Below are 25,466 nucleotides of genomic sequence, written 5' to 3'. Positions count from 1 at the left end.
CTGAGTTTATTTGACACAACAAAACTCTAGATTGCTTTGGTGGAATTAACAGTCATTATACAAAATGTTAACACTTAGCCAAACAGAGTAGCTAGTTCTGTGTGCCGAAAGAGAACTCTAGGCTTACGTTTAGCAAACAATAGCTCTCTCACAAATGTGTCTACTGCAAAGCAGGTGAAATTAGTATGGCACTTGTAGACCAGAAATAGCTGCCTTGATCTTTAACACATCTAGGAAAGATGAATTATTAATATTAACATTCAAAAACAGCAAGAGAATATTAGGACTGGGTGACCAATGACACAGACTGCCAGCTATGAATTAGATCTCCCAAGTCTGTCTGCATTTACTCCAAGGAAATCACATGTCTACATACACCAGTATGCTTTTTTTTTAGCCTTATATTTATATCCCACCTTTCCTGTAAGGAGCTCAAGGTGACATACATAGTTCTGCCCCTCCCCATTTTATCCTTGCAACAGCCCTATGAGGTAGGCTAGGCTGAGAGGCAGTAGGCTGGGAGGCAGTGACTGGCCCAAGGTCACCCAGCAAGCATCATGGCTGAATGGGGATTTGAACCCTGGTCCTCCAGATCCTAATCCAGCTCTCTAACCACTACACCACACCCAGTGAGAGTGCTGGGAGCTAAAGCAATAGGGACCTCATCAATGGCTGAATGGAGGCTAAAGGAGAACCACATAAGCTGCTCTAAAGAATGAGACAAAGTTAGTATATAAAAATAAACATTTTCAGCCGTCTTAATTTTCAGTTATTGGTGGAAAGCAAGTTGGGGTATATTTAGACTTTTATTCTATGCAACACTAATATATACTTTTTTAAAAAAGCGAAAGAGCAGAGCAGTCCTATGCTAGAGCCACATTCCCATCATACATTTATTCCAATTTAAACACTCATGGCTTCCCCCAAAGAATCCTGGGAAGTATAGTTTGTGAAGGGTGCTGACAGGATCCCTACAACTGTAGGAGCTACAATTGTCAGAATTCTCTGAGAAGAGGGACTGACTAACCACTTGGGGAATTGTAGCTCTGTGAGAATTGGAGTCTTCTCTCAGCACTCTTCACGAAGTACACTTTGCAGAATTATTTGGAGGAAGCCATGATTTTTAAAGTGGAATAATAGTGGAATAAATGTACGGTGTGAACGTGGCCTAGGGTGGCAAAGATAAAAAGCCATATGAAGACAGAGAGAGAGCAGGATCCTTGAACTTGCCCATCAACAATTAACATAGTCAGACAGTTGTTTTATGCAAATCTGTATCCTTTCTTTGGCGGCGCTTTTTCCTTCTGCCTTTCCCTGATGCCTATAACCAACATTCTCTTGGCACGGTAGGACCAAGGGAAATACGGAGGCCTGCCCCTTTAGCATCGGCTTCCTTGTTGAAGCTGACCCTTGCTGGATCGTCCACTACAGCAAATAACATCGGATATTCACATCCAAGCCAGTTCGGATGACCGGCCGCGAGGTACATACTCCATGATGGCCGAAGCACATCCGGTAGGATTTCCCACCCAGGAAGCGCCGATACTCTCACACTTAGAAACAAACCTTGAGGCCTCTCTGCTCTCCCGGACTGGAAGTGTCTGATGCGAGCTCATTCATTCCTCCCAAAGAAAACCCTTTAACTGAGGAAAACCCTAAATGAGCAAGAAGGACAGGATCTGTGATAGCATCAGTTCTTGTCCCATACACAGTGCCTGATCACCTCCGCACAGATGCTGCAGAAGATTCTCTGACCGTTCTGATTCTCTAACTTCGCTTAACATCTCCAGCTACTCTAGTCCACATTGTGGGCGTGACATCACCTCTAGCGTCACAGCGGCCGGCACCTCCCCCGTGTATTTCTCTCCCAGGCTTTTCGCTCGGCCCTTTTCTCCCTTAAAAGGACAATGATACGCGTATGCAAAAGAACTCGATTGAGGAGAATTGAGCCGTGGGAACGGCGCATGCGCATACCGACTGGAAGTTAAGCCAATGATTCCAAAGCTTGTATCTTATCCAGACGCAGGAGCTGGACAACGAGGCTTGCGTAGAGGAGGAGGTGGAGGGGGCGAGAGGAAGATCACGACGCATAGCATACTATTGATTTGTAGGAGGTAAATTGTTGTAATATCTGTCGCCTCAGGTGGGGAACAGAATATATACATGTGTGTGTTAAAAAAGGAGTGTTAAATATGAAACAGGAAGGGTTTGGGGGCAAGTTTTGTATTCTTGATGTGTGTTTGTTTTAATTAACCTGTGCAAGCAAAGTACTTCTTAGGAGAACGTCTTTTATACGAAATGTTTGTAGTTGAGACGGCGTGTAGCTGGAGTTATTCTCTGTAATGCGTTGACTTTGGGGGCGTCTATCATGGTCGTGGTGGAGACTGGTGTACCGAAAACGCTGGTTGTATTGTTACAGGTCGAGCATGTGGCGAGTGACAACGACTTTTTTCTGTGAAGGAAAACAGTTGCAGGATGCGTGTTCCCCCCCCTCTTTTTTTTTCAACTGAAACCCGATTGTTCGGCAGGATTGTAAAAGGAACTTGGAAATCACTGAACGCTGTAATACAACTAGTGGTTTGGATCGTGGTGCAACGAATCAGGCCCCTCTTTTTCATTCCGCGAGGGTGGGGAGCTCCCAGTTCAAAAAGTTGATTATTCACTCATAAGGGAAAGGAAGCGAGAGCTGCAATCCTTGTTATCCTTCACTGTAGAGTGAAAGCTAACTGGTTTTTTAATACTTCGGAGTAAGTAGATGCGTTTGGGGCAGCCTCTTCTGTGGTGTACTTGGTGGCGGCGGTCAGATTTGTGTGGTCCGTTACAGCTATGGACGCGGGAGTGGCGACAATGGGAAACAAAAGGGAGGGGGAGGGCGAGGGCGAATTGGGGTTATAACAGATTCCTCGAGGTCAGCTCAACCAGGCCAGGATTCGAGTCGGTGTTAGGATTATTGGCGACGCCAATGTTCCATTTCCGAACGTTTCCCGGGGCGCGCGTTTCTCGCCGCAAATCGTACACCTGTAGATTGGCTCCTCGAGAGGAAAGTTGCAGCGTCGGGCATGGCAGCGGATCCCAGCCATAGCGGTGTTAGTGTGCGTTTCTTTGGAGGGGTGGAAAAAGAGAGCCGGACAGAAAGGCGGAACGGGGCGAGATTGCCTTTGAAGTGGCTACCCATGTCTTTTAGAGGTGACTCCAGTTTCAGCCACAGCTGTATGACCTGAAACGAAGGGAATCTTTTGTGTGTGTGCGCGCAGTCTGACATCACACGTGCTGGAAGGTACGCAGCTCGCCTTTCGAGCGTTTCAGGCTGCGATCCTAAACCCATTTATCGGGGAGTAAACCCTGTTGAACAAATAGGACCTGTTTCTGAGTAGACATGATTAGGATTGCGCTATTAATCTTTCCCTTAAAAAACGATTTCAAAACACTTAGCTGTTGATCGGACTCCTCGGTGACCACTGGCGGTGGGAGGGTTTCAAAGCAAAAACGGAGCGAGAAACTAAAAACTCCAGCGAACATTCTTGTAATATCCAACTTTGATCTCAGCTTTTTTTTTTAACAGTCACCTCACCACATATTCTTTGCTCCTCTTTCTTCCCTCCCCCTTCCTGCAAAGCGAGTCTTGTCTGTCTGTAAAGTGGATCTGCGGCCTTTTCCGCGCAATCTCTGCGTGAACAAACAGCCCGGCGTAGCCTTGTTGGCCGCGCTCAGGCAAAGGCAGAGCTAGGAGGCTGCAGCGAAAACAAAGGGCTTATGTAGAGCATGTGGCTGTTGGGCTTTGCGACGACGCTGGGGGAGGCGGCTCGTCCTCCTTTCGACACTCGAACCGCACAACCCCGTTGCACATAAAATCGGGGGGGGGCGGAGAGGTATACACGAGGTTGCGGCTTCAATGGCAGCTGCTTCTTGGGGACTTTTTTTTCTTGGAGGCTAAACTTTCCATGCGCGCCCACAGTGCAAGGGACCACGCTGCGCGCAGGGAAGAGGAGGCGTGTTTAGGTGGCTGAAAGGCAGGAAGCGCCTTGGGTGGACGGAGTGTGTTGGAGCGACACGCACTGCCTGGGTGCCTGTCCCGGGCCGTTTTGCGGCTCGGTTATGAATTCACTGGGAAGTGACGCCAAGGAAGGAATCAATGTCGTTTGGCATATTGGTTCATTTCTGTTGTGTGTGCGTTTTGTAACGCGCGTTCTGTACTCCTCGTGCGCATGTTTATAGGAGGTCTTGTCGATCTCGCTTTCAAGTCGGAACTGTTGCCATGTTTGAATTACGTCAGGGTGAAGCCATGAGGAGGAACCAGTTCTTAACATCGCAGGAAGATCGCGCGCTCACACCCATCCATAAGCTCAGGAGCATGGCGGGGGGCGGGAGGTTATTCAGCAGGAAGCGCTGTGGCTCGTGGCGATGGGGCAGTAGAGGGACCCTTTTCCTCTCTTTTGTTATGGGGGATCATTGAGGAGTAAACTTTCACTGCAGCGTGGCGGCTGGTTGCTTAAGTTCCCCTTCTTTTGCTTTCCTTTCCCCATCAGATATACCTGTTTCGGGGTGTTTTTTGGTGAGAGTTTCGGTGCAACCTTTGAAGGCTTGCACGCATCCCTTGCCTCGTGTCTGCTAAACTTGTTAAAAAAATGAGTTTGAAAGTAGCCCGAGTGTCACTTTTCTTTTTTGTGTGTGGGATGCGTGTGTATGTTGGGGGGAAGGGGGCTGGGGCGTCGGAAAATTCCTGCCAGCAGCGATGACGCTGATCTCCCCCCCCCACTACCACCAGTAGCTCGAGAGTTTAGGCGGCCTCTGGAGGAGGGAATATTATGATGCCCCCTTCCAAGGCAGCCCCTTACTGCAGTGCCGTCATCTGGAGTTAAAATGTTGAGCTAGTTGAAAGTGGGACCGGAAATGTAAACAGAAGCTTTGATTGATGTGTGCGTGAGGAATGATTTGCAATGGCAGTGCATGAGTGATGTACTCGCTGCTGCTTTTCAGGATTCCCTAGTCTCGCCTTAATCCATTGTGGGCTCTTTAAGTGTCGCATCATGAATGTAAACAGCAACCACATTAACTTAAACGCTTTGCTCTTCTCCAGTTGCCCATCTGGGCGTTACAAGGTAAGACCTCATGGCAGTGACTGAGCTTGGAGGGTGAAGAGGGGCATTCTTCTGTTGCACAAGTACAACTGTTAGTATTGCTGGTTTCACAGCTTCCGATCTAGAGAGTGCATATAATGTTTTTGAGGAAGCTGAATTCTTTGCCTTCCTCTTGGTTTTGTGCTGCCTGTGACTACAGAACCATAGAGCTTGGCGTCTACCTGATCATTAAGGGCCTGTTTTGAAAAGTAGGCCATCCTTTGCTGAGGTGGACGCGGGTGGGCAAGTCTTTGAGGCAGGGCTTGCTTCTGTGCACTGGTGTGGGCTTGTGTGAAGACAATTTTTAAACAAAATCGTTTTACCTGCTTGGAAATTCTTTTCTACTTTCATCACTTTATATACGTGCACACACAATCTTAAGCGCATGGACATGAATTAAAAGGCAAAGAAGTCTGAGGATCTTTATTGCATGGAGTTATAAGCAGCTTTTTATTTTTTTCCACTTCCTTTACTGCTAATGTACTATATAAGTAAATAAAATGTGCTATAAATAAATAAATATACATAATCATGTACTATATACATTGAAAATGTATATAGGGCTACTTTCAAAGCTCTCTTCCAGTTTCTGTCCAGCTAAAACAACATTTGCATATGCATATCAATAGCACAACAGAAACTCAAAAGTTCCTTTTGAGTGTTGTGTGGAAAATGCCCAAACCTAAATCAGATTATCTCATTGGGAAGTTGTAAAGTTAGGTATTTAAGACTGAAATCGAATGTCTTCTTACTTGGGAAGTCACTGGAAATTTAATTGCAAGTAAAAGCATACAGAAGTAGGCTCAACATATCTTAGTCCTCATCCCCAAGTGCTTGGAACTGTTTGCTCAGATTCATCCCTTTAATTATCTTTGAGTCTTCCTCCCCATCGAAGATTAGACTATAAACTTCTCAGAGCAGGGTCCTGGCTTGCCTTGCTTTTATGTTACTCTTAACTGTGTACTGCTGAGTCAGCCGTGTGCAACCTGTGCTTAATCTCATAAGCCTTCTGCCACTGATCAGTTCATACCTCTGGAAGAGCATCCTGTCTCTCTCATGATGGTCAAATGGGCAGAGGGGAAGGGAGAGAAGGGGATATCCAAAAGAGAGAGAAAAGGGAGTAGGCCTACCCATTTTTTTCTACGTTTGCTGACCCCTGTAATTTATAGACAGTAGCAAGGCAGTGCAGAAAAACATCATCCAAGCAATCATATAACATTCTACATCTATTTAACTTCAGTGAATAAAGAGAACCAGTTATCTTTAATCAAGCAGTGCAAATCCAGAGTTTTAAGTGATTGTTCTTGCCCTCAGTTGTTTTACGTAGCTTACTTTTAAGCTGCAGTGGCATGTCTTTCAGTCTGTGCTGCATTTGTTCCCACAGCACCAGCCTTGTGAAGTAGATGTTGATTGAGATCTGAGGCTGAGAGATAGTGGCTTGCCTGTGACCACCCAGGGAGTTTTCAAGGTAGCACGGAGGTTATAATGAAGCTTGGCAATCTCATGATCTTTGTAACAGAAAATGTATGCATGTGCCAGTTGAGAAATTGGTATGGATTCTTGCAGCAAGATTTCTTAGACTGTAGCTGTCCCTTTTTGCATTAGAATGCTGCTTTAAAGTAGGGCTAGCCTGAGTTCAGTTTTGAGTTGTTGATTAATTGCATGTTTACTAGAATCCCATTAATCCACCAATGTGATGTTGTGTTTGTTATATGCCTTCGATTTGATTACAACTTATGGCGACCCTATGAATCGGTGACCTCCAATAGCATGTGTTATAAACCACCCTGTTCAGCTCTTGTAAGTTTACAAGAGTGCATATTTGGGATCTCCTAACAGTTAAGGCACAACTAATCTGAGTTGTGTTGTCCTGAGTGTATACTCTTGATGAAGAACATAAGTGTCTTGCTGGATCAGTCCAAGGTCCATTTAGTGGAAGAGCACATGCTTTGCATGCAAAAGGTCCCATCTGTTTTACAGTGGTTCCGTTCCTTTCTCTCTGACAGGCATCAACAGGTAGCATTGGGAGATGAGGTTTCAGACCCTTGGCCCCTCACTTGTGGAGTGCCACAGGGTTCTATCCTCTCTCCCATGCTATTTAACATCTATATAAAACCGCTGGGAGCTATCATCAGGAGTTTTGGGCTGCGGTGTCACCAATATGCTGATGACACGCAGCTCTACCTCTCTTTTAAATCCTCACCGGAGTTGGCTGTGGAGACCTTGTCCAAGTGCCTGGAATCCGTGAGTGGGTGGATGGGAAGGAACAGGCTGAAGCTCAATCCTGATAAGACCGAGGTGCTGCTTGTGGGTGACAGGGGAAGGTTGGGTGTTGTTGACCTGAGGCTTAATGGGGTGAGTTTACCCCTGAAGGATCAGGTCTGCAGCCTCAGGGTTGTTCTTGATTCCAAGCTGTCCATGGAGGCACAGATTTCGGCAGTGAGCCGGGCAGCTTGGTATCAACTACACCTCATACGGAGGCTGCAACCCTACCTCCCTATTCATCAGCTCCCACTGGTAGTACATGCCCTGGTCACCTCTCGATTAGACTACTGCAATGCGCTGTACGTGGGGTTACCCTTGAAAATGGTCCGGAAACTATAATTGGTACAGAATGCGGCGGCTTGGTTGCTTACAAACAACCGCCGCCGCGATCACATCACACCAGTGTTATTTCATCTACATTGGCTTCCAGTTGTTTTCCGGGCCCAATTCAAGGTGTTGGTATTAACCTTTAAATCCCTATACGGTCTCGGCCCAGTTTACCTGAAGGAGCACCTCCAGTACCACAAATTAAGCCGCCCGACTAGATCAGCCACGCAGGGCCTTCTCTCAGTCCCACCAACGAAAACAGCTAGGTTGGTGGGGACTAGGGAGAGGGCATTTTCAGTGGCGGCCCCCACTCTCTGGAACTCCCTCCCATTTGATCTTCACCATGCCCCTTCCCTGGATACATTTCGCCGAGCCTTAAAAACTTGGCTCTTTGGACAGGCCTTTGGGATCTCCGGGGTGGGCTAATTTTTCTGTGATTGTTTATTGTTTCTGTGAAAATTGTTTATTGATTGCCCTACATAGTTTTATGCCTGCATTAGTGTTGACTGCATTGTATTTTATTTTGTAATTATATTGTATTTTATTGAATTTTAATATGTACGTCGCCTAGAGTGGCTTCGGCCAGATAGGCGACACAAAAATTAAATTTATTATTATTATTATTATTATTATCTTTAATCTTTGGCAATGGTAAACCACCTCTGATAACGTCTTACCATGAAAACCCTATGAATATATCCAAAAAGGGTCACCATAAGTCGTAATCGACTTGAAGGCATATAACAACAACAGCTGTACATTAGGGATGGGGTCGGGGGAAAGGTCTTTTTAGCTAGTGAGTAAAAAGGATTGCATGTATCAAACCCTACTGGATTGAATTCTTGAACTAAAAATACAGAAAGGACATTAAGTGTGCCGAGGGTACTCTAGTCCAGGTATGGGTAAACTTCAGGCTTGTGGGATCTGCCCTGTTTTTACTAGAACCCCGAGATAATTCAGAGAGAAATGCATTGTATGTGTGTGGTTTAGGTTTGGAGGGGGGTTACTGCTGCTATTAAGCTGTTGAGAGTCAAAACTCTTGCTGATCTACCAGTAGACATCTATCCACCTTCAGCTTGCCACTGCTCTGTTCTATATTCCAGGTGCTAGATTCTTTTGACCAACTCCAGTACAGTACCGAACATGTCTAAGGTTGTTGTCTTAAGCAACCTTACTAGGGAGTAAGCCCCATTGAATACAGTGGGAATTACTTCTGGGCAAGCTTGCTTACAGATGAATTAAAAGTTGTGCAAACTGTTGATTGTTCATCTCAAAGATCTATCTGTTTTCAAATTCATTTATCGATGGCCCCTTGCTCTTTATAAACAAATTAAAATTTATAGTCAACATGAAACGTTGGAGATGTAAAAAAAAAAATTAAAGCAGATTCTTTGCATGTGTTCCGGACATGTGTAAAATTACACTTTTGGAATACAAGAAGTAATAGGATATAGTATAACTAGGAATCCTAAGACTGCTTTCCTCTGTGCTATTTGGACAAAAATAAGAAAAACTGACATCCAACTGATTACAAGCCTACTAATCTGTATAAGAATATGTCAGAACGATAAAAAGAATAAACTACCGCCTATAAAGGAATGGTTAGAGAAGGAATGTGAAATCACTTAACAAAACCGAGCTATCAAAGAAGAGAAATGAATAACTTCCAAGAAGATACGTTTGCAAAAAGATGGGCCTTATTTTAAAAAGTGGTGGTAGTATCCCTCCCTGCAATTATTTCTCCTTAATCTAGATACTTTTCTAATGGGGTGAAAATGTCATGTATAAGCCTGTACAAATGCAGTTATGTGTGTGTATGTTTCTCTGTAGCAAATTCTTGTTGAAATATAAATTGCCCCTCTCAAATGAAGGAATTCTCTTTCAAATGGGAGGTCCGTACTGTGACTTGAAAATCGGAGAGAGGCTGCAACAAGGGAGGGAGGTGAATTCCTGAGCCCAAGGCTGTCGTTGAGATTAGCTGTAAGAACTCTGCTCGCTTATCCACTTGCACATTTTATGTCCAGTAGTTTAGGGCTGTACTTAATCTCATCCAGTTTTTTGGGGTGGGGGTGGGGAATGGGAACAAAAGTGCAGCCTCCAGTATAGATAAATAGCAGGTCTCTTGGTTTCGTGCCTGGTTTGATTTGAAGTTTGGTGGAAGATTGGTTTTGCGTAGTGCAGGTTTGAGTTAAAAATAGTACTGTATCAAAGGAAGAAATGCCATCGCTTGCCAGTAAGAAGAAGCAGATTCAGTTTTGGCAGCTTCCGGTTGTGGATCAGTTTGTTCATTACTACCAATCACTCTTAAAATAAAGGCCCCAGATGTTTTTCTCACAGGTACACTTCATCAAGGCTTAATATCTCACAAGGATGCATTGCAGAAGGGTTTGGCAGATGAATTGGCCTAGTGAGAATGCAGATACCAAGGGGAATATATAAGGTTCTTTCATGTAAGTGTGACTTTCACAGATCGACTGGCTTGAAAGCACAGTAGGTTTTGGAATTAACCCCAGTACAGTTGAGTCTGGATTTGGAAACGAGCTTCAGTATTCAAATACAGTACATGTTTTTTGTTCACTTTTGTTGCCTGAAGATCACTTTAAAATCCAAACATGGCAGTGCTTGTGTGAGCAATGCACGTTGCATTAGTATTACTTCCATCAGTAAAAAGTGAATGGCCTGTCGCATTGGGCTGTTACGAATGGGGAAAAGATTAAAAGGACTCTGGGATAGTAAGTGCTCCATGGTAATCACAGCCTAAGAATCCAAATGTGTATTTTACCACTCTTCTGTTTTGAAGTCCATTGGCTTTTAGCTGCAATGCTTAAATAGCTGTCCAAGAGGATCTTCCCCAATTTCTAAGTGAGAAATGCCCTTAATGTATCTCACTATGCCTGTTCCTTTCTCTTCCTTTGTGGCATATACTGGTGTGAAAACTATTAGGCTGAAAGAAATGTAAGAATCTATTCTGATTATTTGCATTGCTCTGGCTAAATAGCTATGTATCTGCAACAGGTTATGGGATGCTTCCTGGCATTTAGAAACCTAAGAAGCCATCTTGTACTGAGACAAATCTTTAGCCCATCTAACTTGTCCACACTGACTGGCAGCAGCTCTCCAGGATTTGGGGCAGAAGTCATTCCAAGCCCTGGAGATGCCAGGGATTGAATCTGGGTTGTTCTGCATGCAGAGAATGTGATCTACTACAGAGTTACAGCCCTTCCCCGTTCCAGTTAATGGAGCGGACAGAAAAACTTAAGGAATTTGGAAGTAATCATCATAGCAAGATACTGCACTATGCGAGTAGCACAGAAATAAACTGGTGACCACAGAGATCGCTCTGGGACTACAGGTAGCCCTGCCATTAAAAGGTCTTTCCTTTTTTGCGAAAGTGCACCCATAACTTAGCACAAACACTTTCAGAGCCTTAGCAGTTGAGGCATGGTATGTTAAATCAATTTCGGCCTTCAGTATTGGCTATTAATTTAAAGTGCAAGGTCCTTGAGGGCTGGGACATCGTCTCCCTTTGCCTTATTAAACTGTAAAGTGCCATGTGCAGTGATGCATCTGTGTAAATATTTTGTTAATAAGAATACAATCAGCAACAATGGAACTGCCTGGCAGTGAGATTATTAGAAAGGAAATGATGTGGCATATTCTCTGCAATTTTTTTGGTCATTTCTAACTTGGCAACACTGTGATTGCCCTCTGTGTGTGTCTGTTCTATACAGCTGCACCATATTGGGACTATAATTACTTCCCTAATTGTAGCTTCTTCTTGTTTAAAGCAGCGCAGTGCACCAGACTTTGTCTGAGATCCCTTTTTAAGTGACGGGATAGATTTTTGTCCGTAATAAAATAAATAAATAAATAAATAAATAAATAAAACTTTTAAAAAGAGGTCTTATTGGTTTTTCACAAAGTGTTCATTTTAAAGTTTGAAGTAGGAAACTTGCGTGCTCCTCTTTCTCACTGCTCCATCCCGTGCTGTCTACTCCAAGTCCTGTGTGGCGAAGGCAGTCCATAACTATCAAGTTGGTCAGACCAGCAAGCAAGCCTGAGTTGGAAACCCGGACATGTCACCTAGCTTGTTGGTTGGGTGCAAAGAAGGCTCAAAACACTAAAGACATCTTCTAAAACATATTAAAAGTCATTCCAACACAGGTGCAGACTGGGATAAGGTCTCACCTTAAAAGGCTTGTTGAAAGAGGAAGGTCTTCAGTAGGCGCCAAAAAGACAACAGGGACAGCACCTGTCTAATATTTAAAGGGATGGAATTCCAAAGGGTAGGTGCCACAACACTAAAGGCCCCATTCCTATGTTGCTTGGAATGGACCTCCTGATGCGATGGTATCTGCAGGAAGCGCTCACCTGCAGAGTGTAGTGATCTACTGGGTATATAAGGGGCAAGACAATCTTTTGAAGTTCTAAATCAGCCTTCACCAACCTGGTGATGTTGAACGACAGCTTCCATTGTCCCCAGCCAGCATTGATGGGAGTTGTAACCCAAAAATGTCTCAAAGGCTCCAGGTTGGGCAAAAGCTGTTCAAAAGTAAAATGTTGCCCTCCTTTTATATTCCAGTTCTGTCAGCTCTGAGCAAAAGATGTGCTGAGGCAGATCCTAAATAGGTTGAGTTGGAAACAAGCGCATCTGAGTTCAGTGGGACTTGCTGCTTAATTTAAGCATGCTTAGAATTGCTGCTGTTGGATAACAGCTGTGCAATACTACCATTGACAGTGAAAAGGTAAAAATGATAGCATGGCCCATAATGAAACCTCCAAACACCACCACCCCGACTCAGCTCAGTTCTTGTAAAATTCTCCCTCCATTACTTAAAAAAAAAAAAAAAACCCCAGTAGCGAAGAAGGTAGACACAAAGCAGGAGTGGGGAACCTTTTTCAGTTCAAGGGCCGCATTCCCTCCTGGGCAACTTTTCAGGGGCCACATGCGAGAAGTGGGTTGGGTCAAAGGCAAAAGTGAGCAGAGCAATAAATGTGAATTTTACCCTTGTACAGTAGCTACTTTCTTCACCCACACCCATTCCTCTCCATTTTCAATCCACGCAAGCAAGAAGTGTTATCAGAGTTCAAGGACGCATGCCAGCCAGGCAAAAACACTGGACAGGGGGTTGCAAAGCAGGCCTGATGTGACTTTGGAGAGAGTGTGTGGCTTGGTGAGAGCTCCAAGGGCCAAGGTGCCCCTGGACCTGAAGTCCTTGGACGGCTCATTGAAAGCTTGGCCTATAACCTGGAATTAAGCACCAGCAAAGGCCAAAGTACCTCGATGTTTTTAAGAGATGCCAAAATGACATCACTGATGGGCACATGCCTAAGTTTTGAGGGAAGATGACTTCACATGTGGGGCGTCGTCAGACTCTCCCCCCCCCCACTTGATCACTGTCAGTTGAACCTCTGTTGGCAGTGGCACTGCTACCAGGAGGGCCTCCCTGGCTGAAGGTAGCCACTGATTAGGGCAGCAGGGGTGGAAGAAGAGACCCACTGATAGGGAGTATGGAGTGCCTAGCGATTCCACAGAACTTTCCCCCATGCATGGTTTTTATTCCACAGTGGGGGGCCTGGAAAGGTGCTATTTTATTTCTAAGCAGGAGTACTATCGGTGGTGGGCATAGATTCCTGTCCTGATGGAGGTTTTCTGTTGAGCAGGATAGGCCCATCTCCTCCCTTCTCTTGTTTTCAGCTGGTGAATCTGTTCTGAAATTGCTTTGAGACAAACACGGTGACTTAGAATGCACCTTCTGCAAGGCAGCTTCTTCTTTTTTGCATTAACTATTGCGGCTGAGGTCACCTAGTTAACGTGCCCGACTGAATTTCCTGTGATGTGCCCTCCCGTGGTGGGAGAACACACTGTGGGTGATCAAGAAAAATGGAAATGTATCAGAGGCACCTGCCTTTGTGGAAGATGGTGTGGGATGATACATAATTGATCCGCTCCCACTGAGCATTTTTGACTGCAGTGTGGTGTCAATTTCCATGGGAGGTATTGGGGGTGCTTTTGCTGCCTTCTGAGTTTTGGCCTTCCCTTGTTCTGTTTTGGAACTCGATTGCCTCTTTTCTCACCCCCTCCCGACCACTCTTATCCCAATAGGCTAAAGGAGGGAAGGGAAGATGTTTGGCTTCCACAAACCGAAGATGTACCGGAGCTTAGACGGTTGCTGTATTTGCAGAGCAAAGTCTTCCAGTTCTCGCTTCACCGACAGCAGGCGTTATGAAAAGGACTTCCAGAATTGTTTTGGGTAAGAGTCACTGCCATTCCAGTGGCTGTACGTTTGCTTTCAGCTCTATTAGCCCTGCTCAGAAATTCCCTCCACTCATTCATAAAAGGGTAAAGAACTGAGCAGGGTTCCACTTACGTACTCATTCAAAAGTCTAGTCTATGTGTGTTTATTCATAAGTCTGGTCTGCCCAGTTTCTGCATTACTTGACTTTTTTTAAAAAATGCATGAAAACACACTTTTTTGTATCTGTTAGTTTTATTATTTAAAAGACTTCTTTACCTCTTTTTAGGAAAATTGCCTTACAGAGAATTGTACAATGCATAAAATTAATCAAAACAATTAAAACAATGTTTAAACAATTAAAAAATGACTAAAAACAGCCCTGGACAGTAGCACCCATTATTTGGTACCCCCTTTAAACTGCAAAGGACATTCTAACACTGAATGTAACTCTGTATCTTTTAAGTCCTACTTAGAGTAAACGTACTGAAATTAATAGACATTAATGATTTAAGCCCACTAACTTCAGTGGGTCTACTGTGAGTAAAACTTGGCTGAATACAACCAAACATTCAATACAACATCTTCAAACTGGCTTAAAGGAGATCAGAAAGGCCATTTTATCCTCAGATGCATATTAATGTGCACATTTGGGATAGTTTTTAATGAGCTGAAAACTTGCAAAACTCAGAAGTGCAAAAATCAAAGGAATTTGTGTTCCATTGTGTTATTAGTCTGGTAAGTGCAAATTGTGTTGCTTTGCTTAACAATCAAGTAAAATCCTTGAGCATTTCTTCTTCAACCCCCCCCCGACCTCTGCACATTTGATGGAGGTTTCAAAGCCCTTGATATGTTCAGCTGAACATGTATAAGCTGTCCCTTCAGAACTTCCACCTACCATGCAGAGGTCAGGAAGGCAGGGACTGTGAGGTTGGAGGTAGGAATAGTAGGCTGCCTTCTCCCACCCCGAAATGTCTTGGTAACTTGTAGAGGGGATTCTAAAGGAGGATATAGTCTCCAGCCAAAAAGGAAAGAACAAAGCAAGGCATTTGTTTTACGCAACATGGTAGAAGTGAATAAAATTATGTGGATAGAGAAAAGTTTCTTCCCCTCTCATAGCCCTAGAACTCATGGACATCCCAACAAAGCTGAATGTTGCAAGATGCAGGATAGAGAAGTACTTCTTCACACAGAGCACAGTCACACAGATGGAATTTGCTCCCACATGGGGCAGTGTGATGGCCACCAACGTGGATGGATTTAAAAGAGGTTTAGACAGATACATGGAGGATAGGGCCATCAATGGCTACTGACAGCAGTCTTCTCTTCGCAGCCTGCATGAAGCCCGCTCAGGAGATATCTGCAATGCCTGTGTTCTTCTGGTGAAAAGATGGAAAAAGCTGCCAGCAGGATCAAAAAAGAACTGGAATCATGTGAGTTCCCCGTCTCTCATATTCTCAAGAGAGGAGCACCCAATGTGGTGTCCTCCAGATCTTGCTAGACTACAACTCCCAGGATCCCTGACCACGATGGCTGGGCTTGATGGCAGTTGGGTCCAACAACATCTGGACAACCACAGATCCCCCTCCCTGCTAACAAACAGATTGAATAGTCATTCTCTCTCCCCCCCCCCCCGGAATTCTGTAGTTCAGGGTTGGGTGGGATCTGTAATAGAGAACTGTCAGCTTCCTAAACAGACTGTGATCCCCAGGATTCTTTGGAGAACTCATTGTAGTTAACTGGTAACAAAACCAATAGATAAACATTTGTAGTGCGGATGCAGTGTTTATCTTGTTGTGAATCCTAATCCATTTTGGATAGAAAGCTTTCTTTACACACAAGGCTAATCAGATGGAGATTTGCATAAGATGAAATTTCAGCATGGATATTTCAGCAGTGTCTATACCAGGGTGAAGAACGTATTGCCCACATACCTAACATGGCCTGCTAGGCCTCCCCGTTTGGCCTGTGAAGCCATTTTGGCCAAACAACACCCACCTGCCTCACACCTGACATATTACAGTCAGCTGATTTTGAGTCTTGAGAAGCCCCTTACATTTGCCCTCATGGCTTGCCTTGAAACTGTGTGGGCAAAACAGGAGAAGCTTTAGATGTGCCCCCATCCCTGGACTCTTCAGGTAAAGCAGGTGGCTCTGTGCCTGGCATTGCCATAAACAGCTAAGCAGGCCATTGGCAGTGCAGGGCGTTTCCTTGTTAACAGTCATTGTGTGTACAACCTGCCTAGAGCAGCTGGTGGTGTGCTTCTGCCGTTACCTGCCATAGTTGATGCGATGACTCATCAGGCACTAATATACTCCATAAATAAGATTGGGAGGGGCCAGGAAGAGAGAAAGTGGTGTAAGCCACAACAGGTGTGGTCTGTTTGTTTTTGTTTCAAACATTTCTGCTCAACAAGTGCCCTTCGTTTTGGCAGATGCCAGGGCAGTGTACAATAAAAATACACTATAACAAAGAGTCGCATCACAAATCCTTCATAACACAATCTTCCAGCTTGATTTTTGAGATCATCTGGAGCAGCACTGTTAGTTGTCCTCCCATTTCAGAAGTCTGAGTGGTTTCTGCTCCAAGTCAGGCATTTAGCATTGCCAGTCCCATGCTGTGGAATGCTCTTCCAGCAAAGATTCGGCAGCTTTCTTTTGTGGAAGTGCTGTAAAGATGGGATGCCACCACAGAAAAGGCCCTCTCTTTCTGTTTGCAACCAGGGGATCTCCAAATATTGTTGAGCTCCCAGCTCCCTTCACCCCCGACTTCTGTCTGTGCTGGCTAGGGCGGATGAGAGATGGTGGTTCAAAATAGCTGTGGGGCACCCGGTTGGCAAAGGCTGGCTTATTCATAAACAGCATAATGTCGTTATCCTTGCTGACTCTCCTAGCCCTTAAAAGCTCAGTGATAGCATTCTGGTGTTCTTTCCAGTGCGGGGAAGATCTCCATACTATACCCTCTGCTGACTCTCCTGACTTTAAACCCGAGGTGGGGAACCGGGGGCTCTCCCGATGATGTTGGACTACAGTATCCCTGATCATTGGCCATACTGGTGGAGGCTGATGGGAGATAAAATCCAACGACATCTGAAGGGCCACATGTTCCCATCCCTGCTTTAAAGAATCAGAGTTCTCTGTTGCATCTGCTGAAAGTGCTAGGCAGGTAAGCAAGGTGAGGACAGAAGAGGAGAGAAGGCGAGGTAGGGAAAGGACAAGATGATTGGGGGAGGTTCTCAGTAGCTGTTTATAAGACTGTTTTTGACTGAGGGGACAGCAATCAAGGTGTGGGGAAGCGGATGAAAAATGAACCAAATCATGTGCAGTAGACTCAGTCTTGTAGCATAATTGCACAGATTGTTCTGAAAGTGAAATGTAAGATTGCCAGGTTGCAACGTGAAGATCTGTACTGTGCCTTCCAGTTCCAAGACGGAAAGACTAGGCCAGTGTTCTTCAACGTAGTGCCCTCCAGATGTTGTTGGACTACAAGTCCCATCATTCCCACCCTGCTTAGCCAATTGTCAGGGATTAATGGGAGTTGTGTTCCAGCAACATCTGGAGGACACTGGGTTGAAGAACACTGGGAGGCTGTTCCTTTTGTCTCCAAGTGTGGAAAATAGGAAGCAAATGGGAGAAGCCTCCTCTCCCAGTGCTCTGGGGACAATTCAGAGATATGGTGTGGATTTCTGGGTTGTAACCTGACAACCCTACTGTGACACAATTGTTTATAATACACATAACCTTGTATACACCAATGAAGTATGTGGTGATTCTGCAGGAGGGTAGAAAACCACAGAATGTGGCAATCATCACAACTTGGCTTCTTGATGATGGGTTGAAGCTTAACCTTTTTAAAACAATAAAAAAGTTTCTAGTCCTTATGCTGCAATTAGGCTTGAAAATATGTAGGCAACGTATGTTGACATCTCAGAAGCAACAGGTGTAGCCATACAGGATTTCCAGTAGTTGAGGGTGTGTGGTGTGCAAAATTGGAGTAAATTATGCAAATAGCACCAATGGTAGAAAAACTGTGTGTAATTTAGTCTTAACTTTTAAACATTGCTCCATTTGCATAATGTATATAGATCACAGTATCCAGCTTAACTTAGCATTGACGCTGGCAAGGTGTTGGTGCAGAATTTCAATTTTTAACTGTCAGAAGCTGCATAACATTGTTCATAGTTGCAGCCTGTCTGGTAAGGATTGGTGGAATGAATTCTTACGCTCTGTCTTTCTAGGTGGTGGATGCCCGGGCGGGACCAAGTCTTAAAACGACATTGAAGCCAAAGAAGATGAAAACTCTTTCTGGCAGCAGGGTGAAGAGCAATCAAATAAGCAAGCTGCAGAAAGAGCTGAAGCGACATAGTATGTTCATTCATGGGCTTGATATGGGGCCAGTGGCACTTGAATCTGAACAGCTGCACAGCCCATCACAAAAGAGGGCGTTCAGTGTATTAGGACAGTATGAAATACTAAAAATCCACCACGTTGGCTGTCCCTGAAATACTCTGCTCTAAATCTCTCTGAGAAGCAGATTTTAAATCTTGCTGCTGAGAACTACTTTCACAGTCCTACAGTATGTTTTACAGTAGGTTTCTTGCTTGTTTCTGGACCCAAGGGAAGGAACATTATTGGAGGACTCTGAATTTCAGTGTTGGTTTTTGCAGCTCCAGTGGCTTACACTGTGTTCCAGCATGAAATTGAAAATCCATCCAAGTTGAAAGTCTACCCAAAACCTGGCTGAATCTGCAGCCTAATAGATAGTCATGGATCTGTTTCAAACCATTCCATATCATTTCCACTGTAAATGGGTCTCAAACAGTGGTTCCCAAACTATGGTTCATGGATCACCAATGATCCACAAGCTTCATTCAGGTGATCCATGGAATGTCTGTGGATTTGTGGCTGAAGGCAGGAGATGCCACATCCATCACATTAAACACTCATGTTAATCTGTAATGATATTGTTATGCTTTGTTTATTTCTTATATTGTACTTGCATTGCGATTTGAATTCTATGGAATTCAAAAGTTTGGAAATCACTGCTCTAAAACATGTAACTCCCGTTGTGCTGGTCACCTTGGTGTGCATATAGAATTTCTTGTCTCCAAGGAATTCACAGTGCATTTGTTGTGAGGATAAATATGGGATAGCCTTCTATACACCACTCTTGGCAAATCTGGAGAAGAGCAGAATAAAACATGCTTTGTTTTTTTAAAAAATAGCAGTAGCTATTTTTTGTTGAAGCTATTTATATACCTCTTAAGTTTCTAAGTGGTGTACATAAAAATTAAAAGCATACCCCAGATAAGATCAATTAAAATTAAAGCTCCCTTAAAATGCCTGCTAAATGTCAAGCACATGAAGATCAGCAGTGAGAGAGGCCTATCTAATTCCATCCAGGAAGGAGTTCCACAAAAGTGGACCCACAACACTGAATGCATTGCTTCTGGTGGATACGAGCCATGACTCTCAGCCGTGGGGGACTGCTAACGGAGAGTTCCCCAAAGTTCTCAGTGATCTGGCAGGGATATAAGGAATCGGATGGTCTTTCAGGTATCCCAGACCCAAGTTGTTACTGGCCTTTTAAATTAATACAAGAACTTTGAATCTGGCCCCGGTAACATATGGGCAGGCAATGTAAGCTTTTAAGCATGGGTGTTATGTAGTGGTGGTGGTCTGTCCCCATTAATAGTCTAGCTGCAGCATTTTGCACCAGCTGGAGCTTCCAAACCAGGCCCAAGGGTAACCCAACGTAGAGTGCGTGGCAATAATCGAGACTTGAGGTTACCAATGTATCAATCACTGTGGCCAGGCCATCCCTGTCCAAGAGCGGCAATAGTTGGCAGGCCAGACATAACTGGGAAAAGGCACTCTTAGCTACCAAGGCTACCTGAGGTTGAAGTGACAAGAGATGGATCTGGGAGCACCCCCAGCTATTAATCTGTTCTTTCACCGGGAGTGCAGCTCCCGTCCAGAACAAGCAAATGGCCTGTTTGAAACTTCCAAAGGTTTTATAAAATGGTTGTCTGCAAGGTACATGGGGGGATTAGGTACTAATGAGTATGAGGAGAACCTTGGAGAGGTATAGATTGGAACACACATTGGGATAGGGAACCTTTTATGTCCAGTGGGCCATGTCCTTATCTCCCTAACCTCTAGCAGGCCAAATATTTGGAGGTTCAAAGAGCATCATAGTGTGTGCAAAACGGTTTTCAAACAGCTCCGTGCTGCTCTTTGAACCTTGCTGCTGGAGGGGGAAGCCTTTTCAGTGACTTCCTTCTTCCAGACAAAGGTATGTCCTCACCCCCCAACAGCTGGTGGGTGATGGGAGCAGGCCTTGTTCCAGGAACAAGGAACAATGGGGAGCTCACCTTAAGCTCATGGTTGTTCCTTTGAAGCCACATCGTTACCAGGCCCACATCTGATGTCACAAATGGCATTAGGTGTGGGGCGGGTTGGCGTTGTTTGGGCAAAACAGCCTTGCAGGCTAAACTGGGACCCCTGGCGGGCCAAGTCTGCCCCAAGGGCTGGAGATTCCCACTCATGGTATAGATAGTGGTGGGAAAGGACTCCTTTTGTAATCTCAGCGTTCAATGTACACCCCCTGTACATTTTCTTCAACCTTCATATGGACCAGAAACTTGGAGATGTTCTTTGTTTTTTGTTTTGTAAATGAAAGAAATAATAAGTGTATGTAAAACTAATTGAATGTACTGTTCCCACCCCACCTCCCCGGTAGACTCTGATGCCCACAGTACCACTTCAAGTGCCTCTCCAGCCCAGTCACCCTGCTACAGCAATCAGTCTGATGATGGCTCAGACACTGAGATGACCCCTGGCTCCAGCCGAACTCATGTCTTCTCCTTCTTAGATCCTATTTACTGGAAAAGGTAAGAAAAAGAAAAGTGTGAAACAAAATCCACACATTCCTTAATTCATAGTAGTAATCTGTAGTATTTTAAAAGTACAAAGCAGTGAATATGGCACTATGCAAATATAACACTATAAGACTTGCTTTTAAAAAACCGTTAAAGCAAGACCCTGCTTGAAAAGGGCTTAACAGTCTTAGTTTTAGACAAAGGGGAAAGTAGGCAGAAGAAGGAAAACACAGGAAGAGGCAGAGGTTAAAAATGCACATAATTGCAATAAATGTAATCTTAATTACAAGGCTCTTTTGCTTCCGTTCTGTTTAGCAGTTAAAGAGCGCTTGCAGACAGCTGATGACTCAACATGGTGTTTAAAGATGTAGATAAAGTAACTGGATAGCATGCTGAACATGAGCTGGGTCACAAGGCATCTTGTTGTTCTCTTGAAAGCAAAGCCATCGTCCTGGGGCTGTTTCCTCCCCTCCCCCCACTATTAATCTCTTCTTGGAGAGAAACGATGGATGCTGTGACAGTAGCCAGCAGTTGCACTGATCTCCAAGTATTCCTCTTGCTTTAAGATTAGCTGGTTACTGCATATTTGGTGTCAGCTGAAATATTTGCATTAGCCTACCCAGGATATGCTGGCTCTATCACTTGAGCTGTGTACAGGAAGTCTAGGGATTCATCATTCATAATTAATAGGTCCCAGGCTATGGTTTGAAGGCACATGAGACCACTGCCCTGCTGCAACTAAGCAGGGTCAGGTCTGGTCAGTACCTGGATGGGAGATCGCCTGGGACCCATACGTAAGCTGCCTTGGTTTTCTATGATGAAAAGAAAAGCAGGGTATAAATGTAATAAATAAGTAATGCACATGGCATTTGCTGCCACAAGGTGTGGTGATGGCCATTGGTTTAGATGGCCTTAAAGGGGGAGAAGACAAATTCATGGAGGAGGAGATGGCTACCAGGCATGATTGCTAGGTGCAACCTTCATGTTAAGAAGCAGTCTGCCACTGTATACCAGTTGGAGGGGAGCAATGATGAGAGAGAGGTTTTGCCTCCTTGTCCCGTCTGTGGACCTTTTTGGAGGTGCTTCTGGAACCATCGGTGGCCAGGAGCACCTGTTGCTAGCTCCAGCTGGTAAACTACGCTCTTAGCTGGATGGGAATAGCCTAGCCACTGTAATTCATGCATTTACAACTTCCTGTCTGGATTACTGCGATGCACTCTTAAGTGGGGGCAGCTCTTGGGATAGATTTGGAAGCTGCAGAATGCAGTGGCAAGGCCCCTGAGTGGGGTACCTGATTGATGCCTGTGCCAAAAGTGCTGAGCTAGCTGCCTGTTTGCTACTGGGCTGTTTTCAAAAGTTTGTTGCTGACATATAAAGCCCTAACAAACGCGGGACTTGGATACATAAAAGATCAGCTTCCCGTACACAGGCCTGCTAGAACGTTAAGGTCACCAGAGGAGGCCTTGTTAGGAGGTGCCACACATTACAATATGTCACTAGATGATGGCAAGGAAATGGACCTTCTCTGTAATGGCATGCACTCTCTGGGCACTCTCCCTGCTGCCCAGCTGGACAGGAAAAAGTTCAAACACTATTTTTAAAAAAACTTATTTGCTCTGGGGTTTTCTTCACTAGGTTATAGGCTCATTTGGGGGTATTGCGTATATCCTTAACTTTGTTCCTTGTTTGCGGTTTTATTTAGATTTTATGTAAACTTGATTTTACATATGTTGAATATTTTACTGTTGGGATTTTATTCTGTAAACTGCTTCAGGATTCTTGGATAGGAAGCAATCTATAAATTATTTTAATAAATGAAGCATCTGATTGGCCACTATAAGAAACAGGCTACTGGTCTAGATGTACCTTTTGATCAGATCCATTAGGGGCCTTCTTTGGTTCTCTGCATGTATCACCACTTTTACCTTTGAAGAGATGCTCAGTAGTGCCACGTGCTCCCGAGATTAAGTACACAAAGAACAGGGCTTTTAGTGTTGTGGCACTCCCTGTGTTAGAATGCACTCCCAGTAAATATTAGGCATTCTGCCTACTCTATTGGCTTTTAGGTACCTGCTTGAAATAACTTGTTCACATAGTTTTTCCCTGAGGGGATAATCTAGTTAAATTGAATTATTAATCTGATTAATTGATTTGTTTGATTTCATTGCCTTGATCTTTTTAAAAAAAAGTTCCATAGTGTAAAAATATTTGCAAATATTACCCACCCTTCCCCAGTAGGTCCCAGGGTGGGTCACAACAATATAAAATACATGAATTAAAAACAGTTTAAAACAAATTGCATTTACAGCTAGAGAGGGGCCTATAAAAAATGCTGGCATTGACCTTAAAGCCCTTACCATTCTGGGACCAGGTTACCTTAAGGTCTGCGTTCACCCATATGGATCTGCCCAAGCCGTAAGATTCTTCCTTTTCTGCTCTGTCATGCTGGAAAATAGGGGTGGAGCCTTCTTGGTTGGGGTACCACTATTGTGGAATACTGTCCGAGAAGATTTATTGCCCTGCTTTTCTTCCTGCTTTTGGATGAGCTGTGAAATTTTGTTGTTGTTCAGACAGGCATTTGTAAAGTAACACTTTTCTGGTTATTTTTAACTGATTTTATCTTTTGTAGCCTCACTATACACCACTTAGATTTAATGCTGGTTAGTTTGGTGCTGTGGTTTCATTATTTCTCATTGGTTAACTGTTTTTTTTTTTTATGATTATATTTTGTATGCTGCATCAAGTCCCATCTTATGTGGAAAAGCAGGACATGCATGCATGAAATCTAAATTTCTTTTGTTTTCTTTTCCCTCTTGAAGGCAAAAAATTTGCTGTGGAATTATTTACACAGGTCGCTTTGGAGAAGTTGTTATAGATGCTCATCTCTTCAAACCCTGCTGTAGCAATAAGAAGTCTGCAACTGAGAAGCCTGAGCCACAAGGCCCACAGTCCCCAACCATCTCCAACCAGGAAGAGTGGTGACTTCCACAACTGACTGCAGATGCTGTAAAAAGAACCTCTTTTTCTCTCTGGAAAGGCTTGAAAGTGACATTCTTTTCACTTGAGAAGCCTGCTATGCTGCCAAAAGACTTTATATTTTCTCCTTGAATGGTTTGAGTATTTGGTGTTTTTTTACTGCTTCACTTCCTCTAATTCAGAAACATGTTCAAATCTTTTCAGAAAAGACTATAAATAATATTTAAGATGCTCTAAAATACCTAGTTGAGCGGAGCACCGCTGCAAGTTGTCTTGGCCCAGCCTCTTTCTCCATTCAGCCTTTCTTCAGATGAAAGACCATATGGTTGATAAAATATATTATGTAGTGTATATTACTGAAAGAGAAGCATTGCTCACGTTTTGGCATGCTAAAATTTAGCCAGTCACATTTTTCTCCCTATGAGGAACATAAGGATTACTCTTAAGGCATGGACCTGGGTTACTGAAGTTTGTACAAGACTTCCCTACTATGTATATGTTGTAAAGGTGGGGAGCTTTTAATTCTTACTACTGATGCTTTAACAATGGCAAAATATTTAACTTGTCCTGGACTTTAAGGTCAAAGGCTGATCTTATCTGGCTTAGGAAAAGTATGTATGTGAAGGGGCTGATGCGAGTTCTGAGGTTGGCCATACTCAGGGGGAATTAACTTGGTACTGGACCAAGTGATATTTTTTTCCTTTTGTTGCCACCCCAGTGTGCAGCTTTTGTATGACTTATGCATTAAGATTACAAATAACTTTCAGGGAGATGAGGGGGTCCTTCTTGATGTTAAAATAGCACCCTTTACAAATGTAATGTTGGCCAGTTGCGTAGAGTTATAGTGGAATGTGGTAATTACACAATATATACAATGTCCTTGATGTGGGACCAATTAAGTGTATAATATAATTTCTGTTTGCTCTCCTATCTGTCTAGCGTCAAACCTTGAAAAGAACTGAGTAAAAATGAACTATCAAAAACCACTAAACTTCAACTCTTTAGAGGGAAAGACAGTCAATTTGTTACCAGCAAGGACACAGGAGGCTTTATAATCCTGATCCAACAGCTGAATGCAAACAACATGGCAACTGCTTTTCATTTTGACAGCCAACCATGAAGACAGGCCATACTAGCACAAGCTCAGGTTTAAGATTCCTCTTCTTTCCTCTGGATTCTGTGTTTCTGCACTGTTTGGTTAACTTGGTTACACACCCAAGGAAGGAATATTGCAATAACCCCCACCCTGTTATTAAGTGTGATTTTAAAAAGAGAGTTTTAGGTGTGCATTGCATCTGTTCGTAGAAATAAAAAAGGGTTTTTATTTCTGATATATACTCTGTAAATGTGTGCATAAACAACTGTGGCATTCCTGTCTATCACACTATCTTTTTTAAGTGACTATAGTGTTTTCTGTTAAGGTTATTTTCCAAGTTCACTACACTAAATGCATATAAAAATTCACATACCATTTGGTCCTGACTGCTGTAGTACTCTAAGCCCTTCCTGTTACCCCTCCTCTTCTAATCTAGAAGTGCCTTTGGTCCTTGCTCCTACTTTTTCAGTGCCCAGCCTTCGAGAGTTAATTTCCTTTGCTGCATGCTTGTCCCCTACTTTAGACTTGCTTCTTCCTAATCACTGCCCCTCTTCAATACTTCAGGTACC

The 25,466-nt window shown here is 43.9% G+C and overlaps 1 protein-coding gene across 3 annotated transcripts; it reads left to right on the top strand.

Moving 5' to 3' along the window:
- Positions 1-1,918: 1,918 nt before the first annotated feature.
- Positions 1,919-25,134, top strand: SINHCAF (SIN3-HDAC complex associated factor). 3 transcript variants are annotated; one of them, XM_061638697.1, is made up of 6 exons: positions 1,919-2,114; positions 13,816-13,963; positions 15,279-15,378; positions 18,183-18,309; positions 20,687-20,837; positions 23,645-25,134. In XM_061638697.1, the coding sequence occupies exons 2-6, from the start codon at positions 13,836-13,838 to the stop codon at positions 23,805-23,807; spliced, it is 669 nt and encodes a 222-aa protein (XP_061494681.1). In that variant the 5' UTR covers positions 1,919-2,114; positions 13,816-13,835; the 3' UTR covers positions 23,808-25,134. The 3 variants fall into 3 exon arrangements, with proteins under 3 accessions (XP_061494681.1, XP_061494682.1, XP_061494683.1); XM_061638698.1 differs by lacking the exon at positions 1,919-2,114 and adding an exon at positions 4,578-5,099; XM_061638699.1 differs by lacking the exon at positions 1,919-2,114 and adding an exon at positions 6,429-6,585.
- The last annotated feature ends 332 nt before the right edge of the window (positions 25,135-25,466 follow it).

This window comes from Rhineura floridana, chromosome 8, assembly GCF_030035675.1.
Source record: "Rhineura floridana isolate rRhiFlo1 chromosome 8, rRhiFlo1.hap2, whole genome shotgun sequence".
NCBI classification, from domain to species: Eukaryota; Metazoa; Chordata; class Lepidosauria; order Squamata; family Rhineuridae; genus Rhineura; species Rhineura floridana.
Note: the sequence above shows the minus strand (reverse complement) of the source record. Positions and strands in the feature narration are given on the sequence as shown.

Excerpts from the sequence above, each read along its gene's own strand:
- SINHCAF (XM_061638697.1), top strand. The coding sequence starts at position 13,836 with ATGTTTGGCTTCCACAAACCGAAGATGTACCGGAGCTTAGACGGTTGC. Across the intron at positions 13,964-15,278 it reads GACTTCCAGAATTGTTTTGG|CCTGCATGAAGCCCGCTCAG; the intron begins GTAAGAGTCACT and ends TTCTCTTCGCAG. Across the intron at positions 20,838-23,644 it reads GATCCTATTTACTGGAAAAG|GCAAAAAATTTGCTGTGGAA; the intron begins GTAAGAAAAAGA and ends TCCCTCTTGAAG.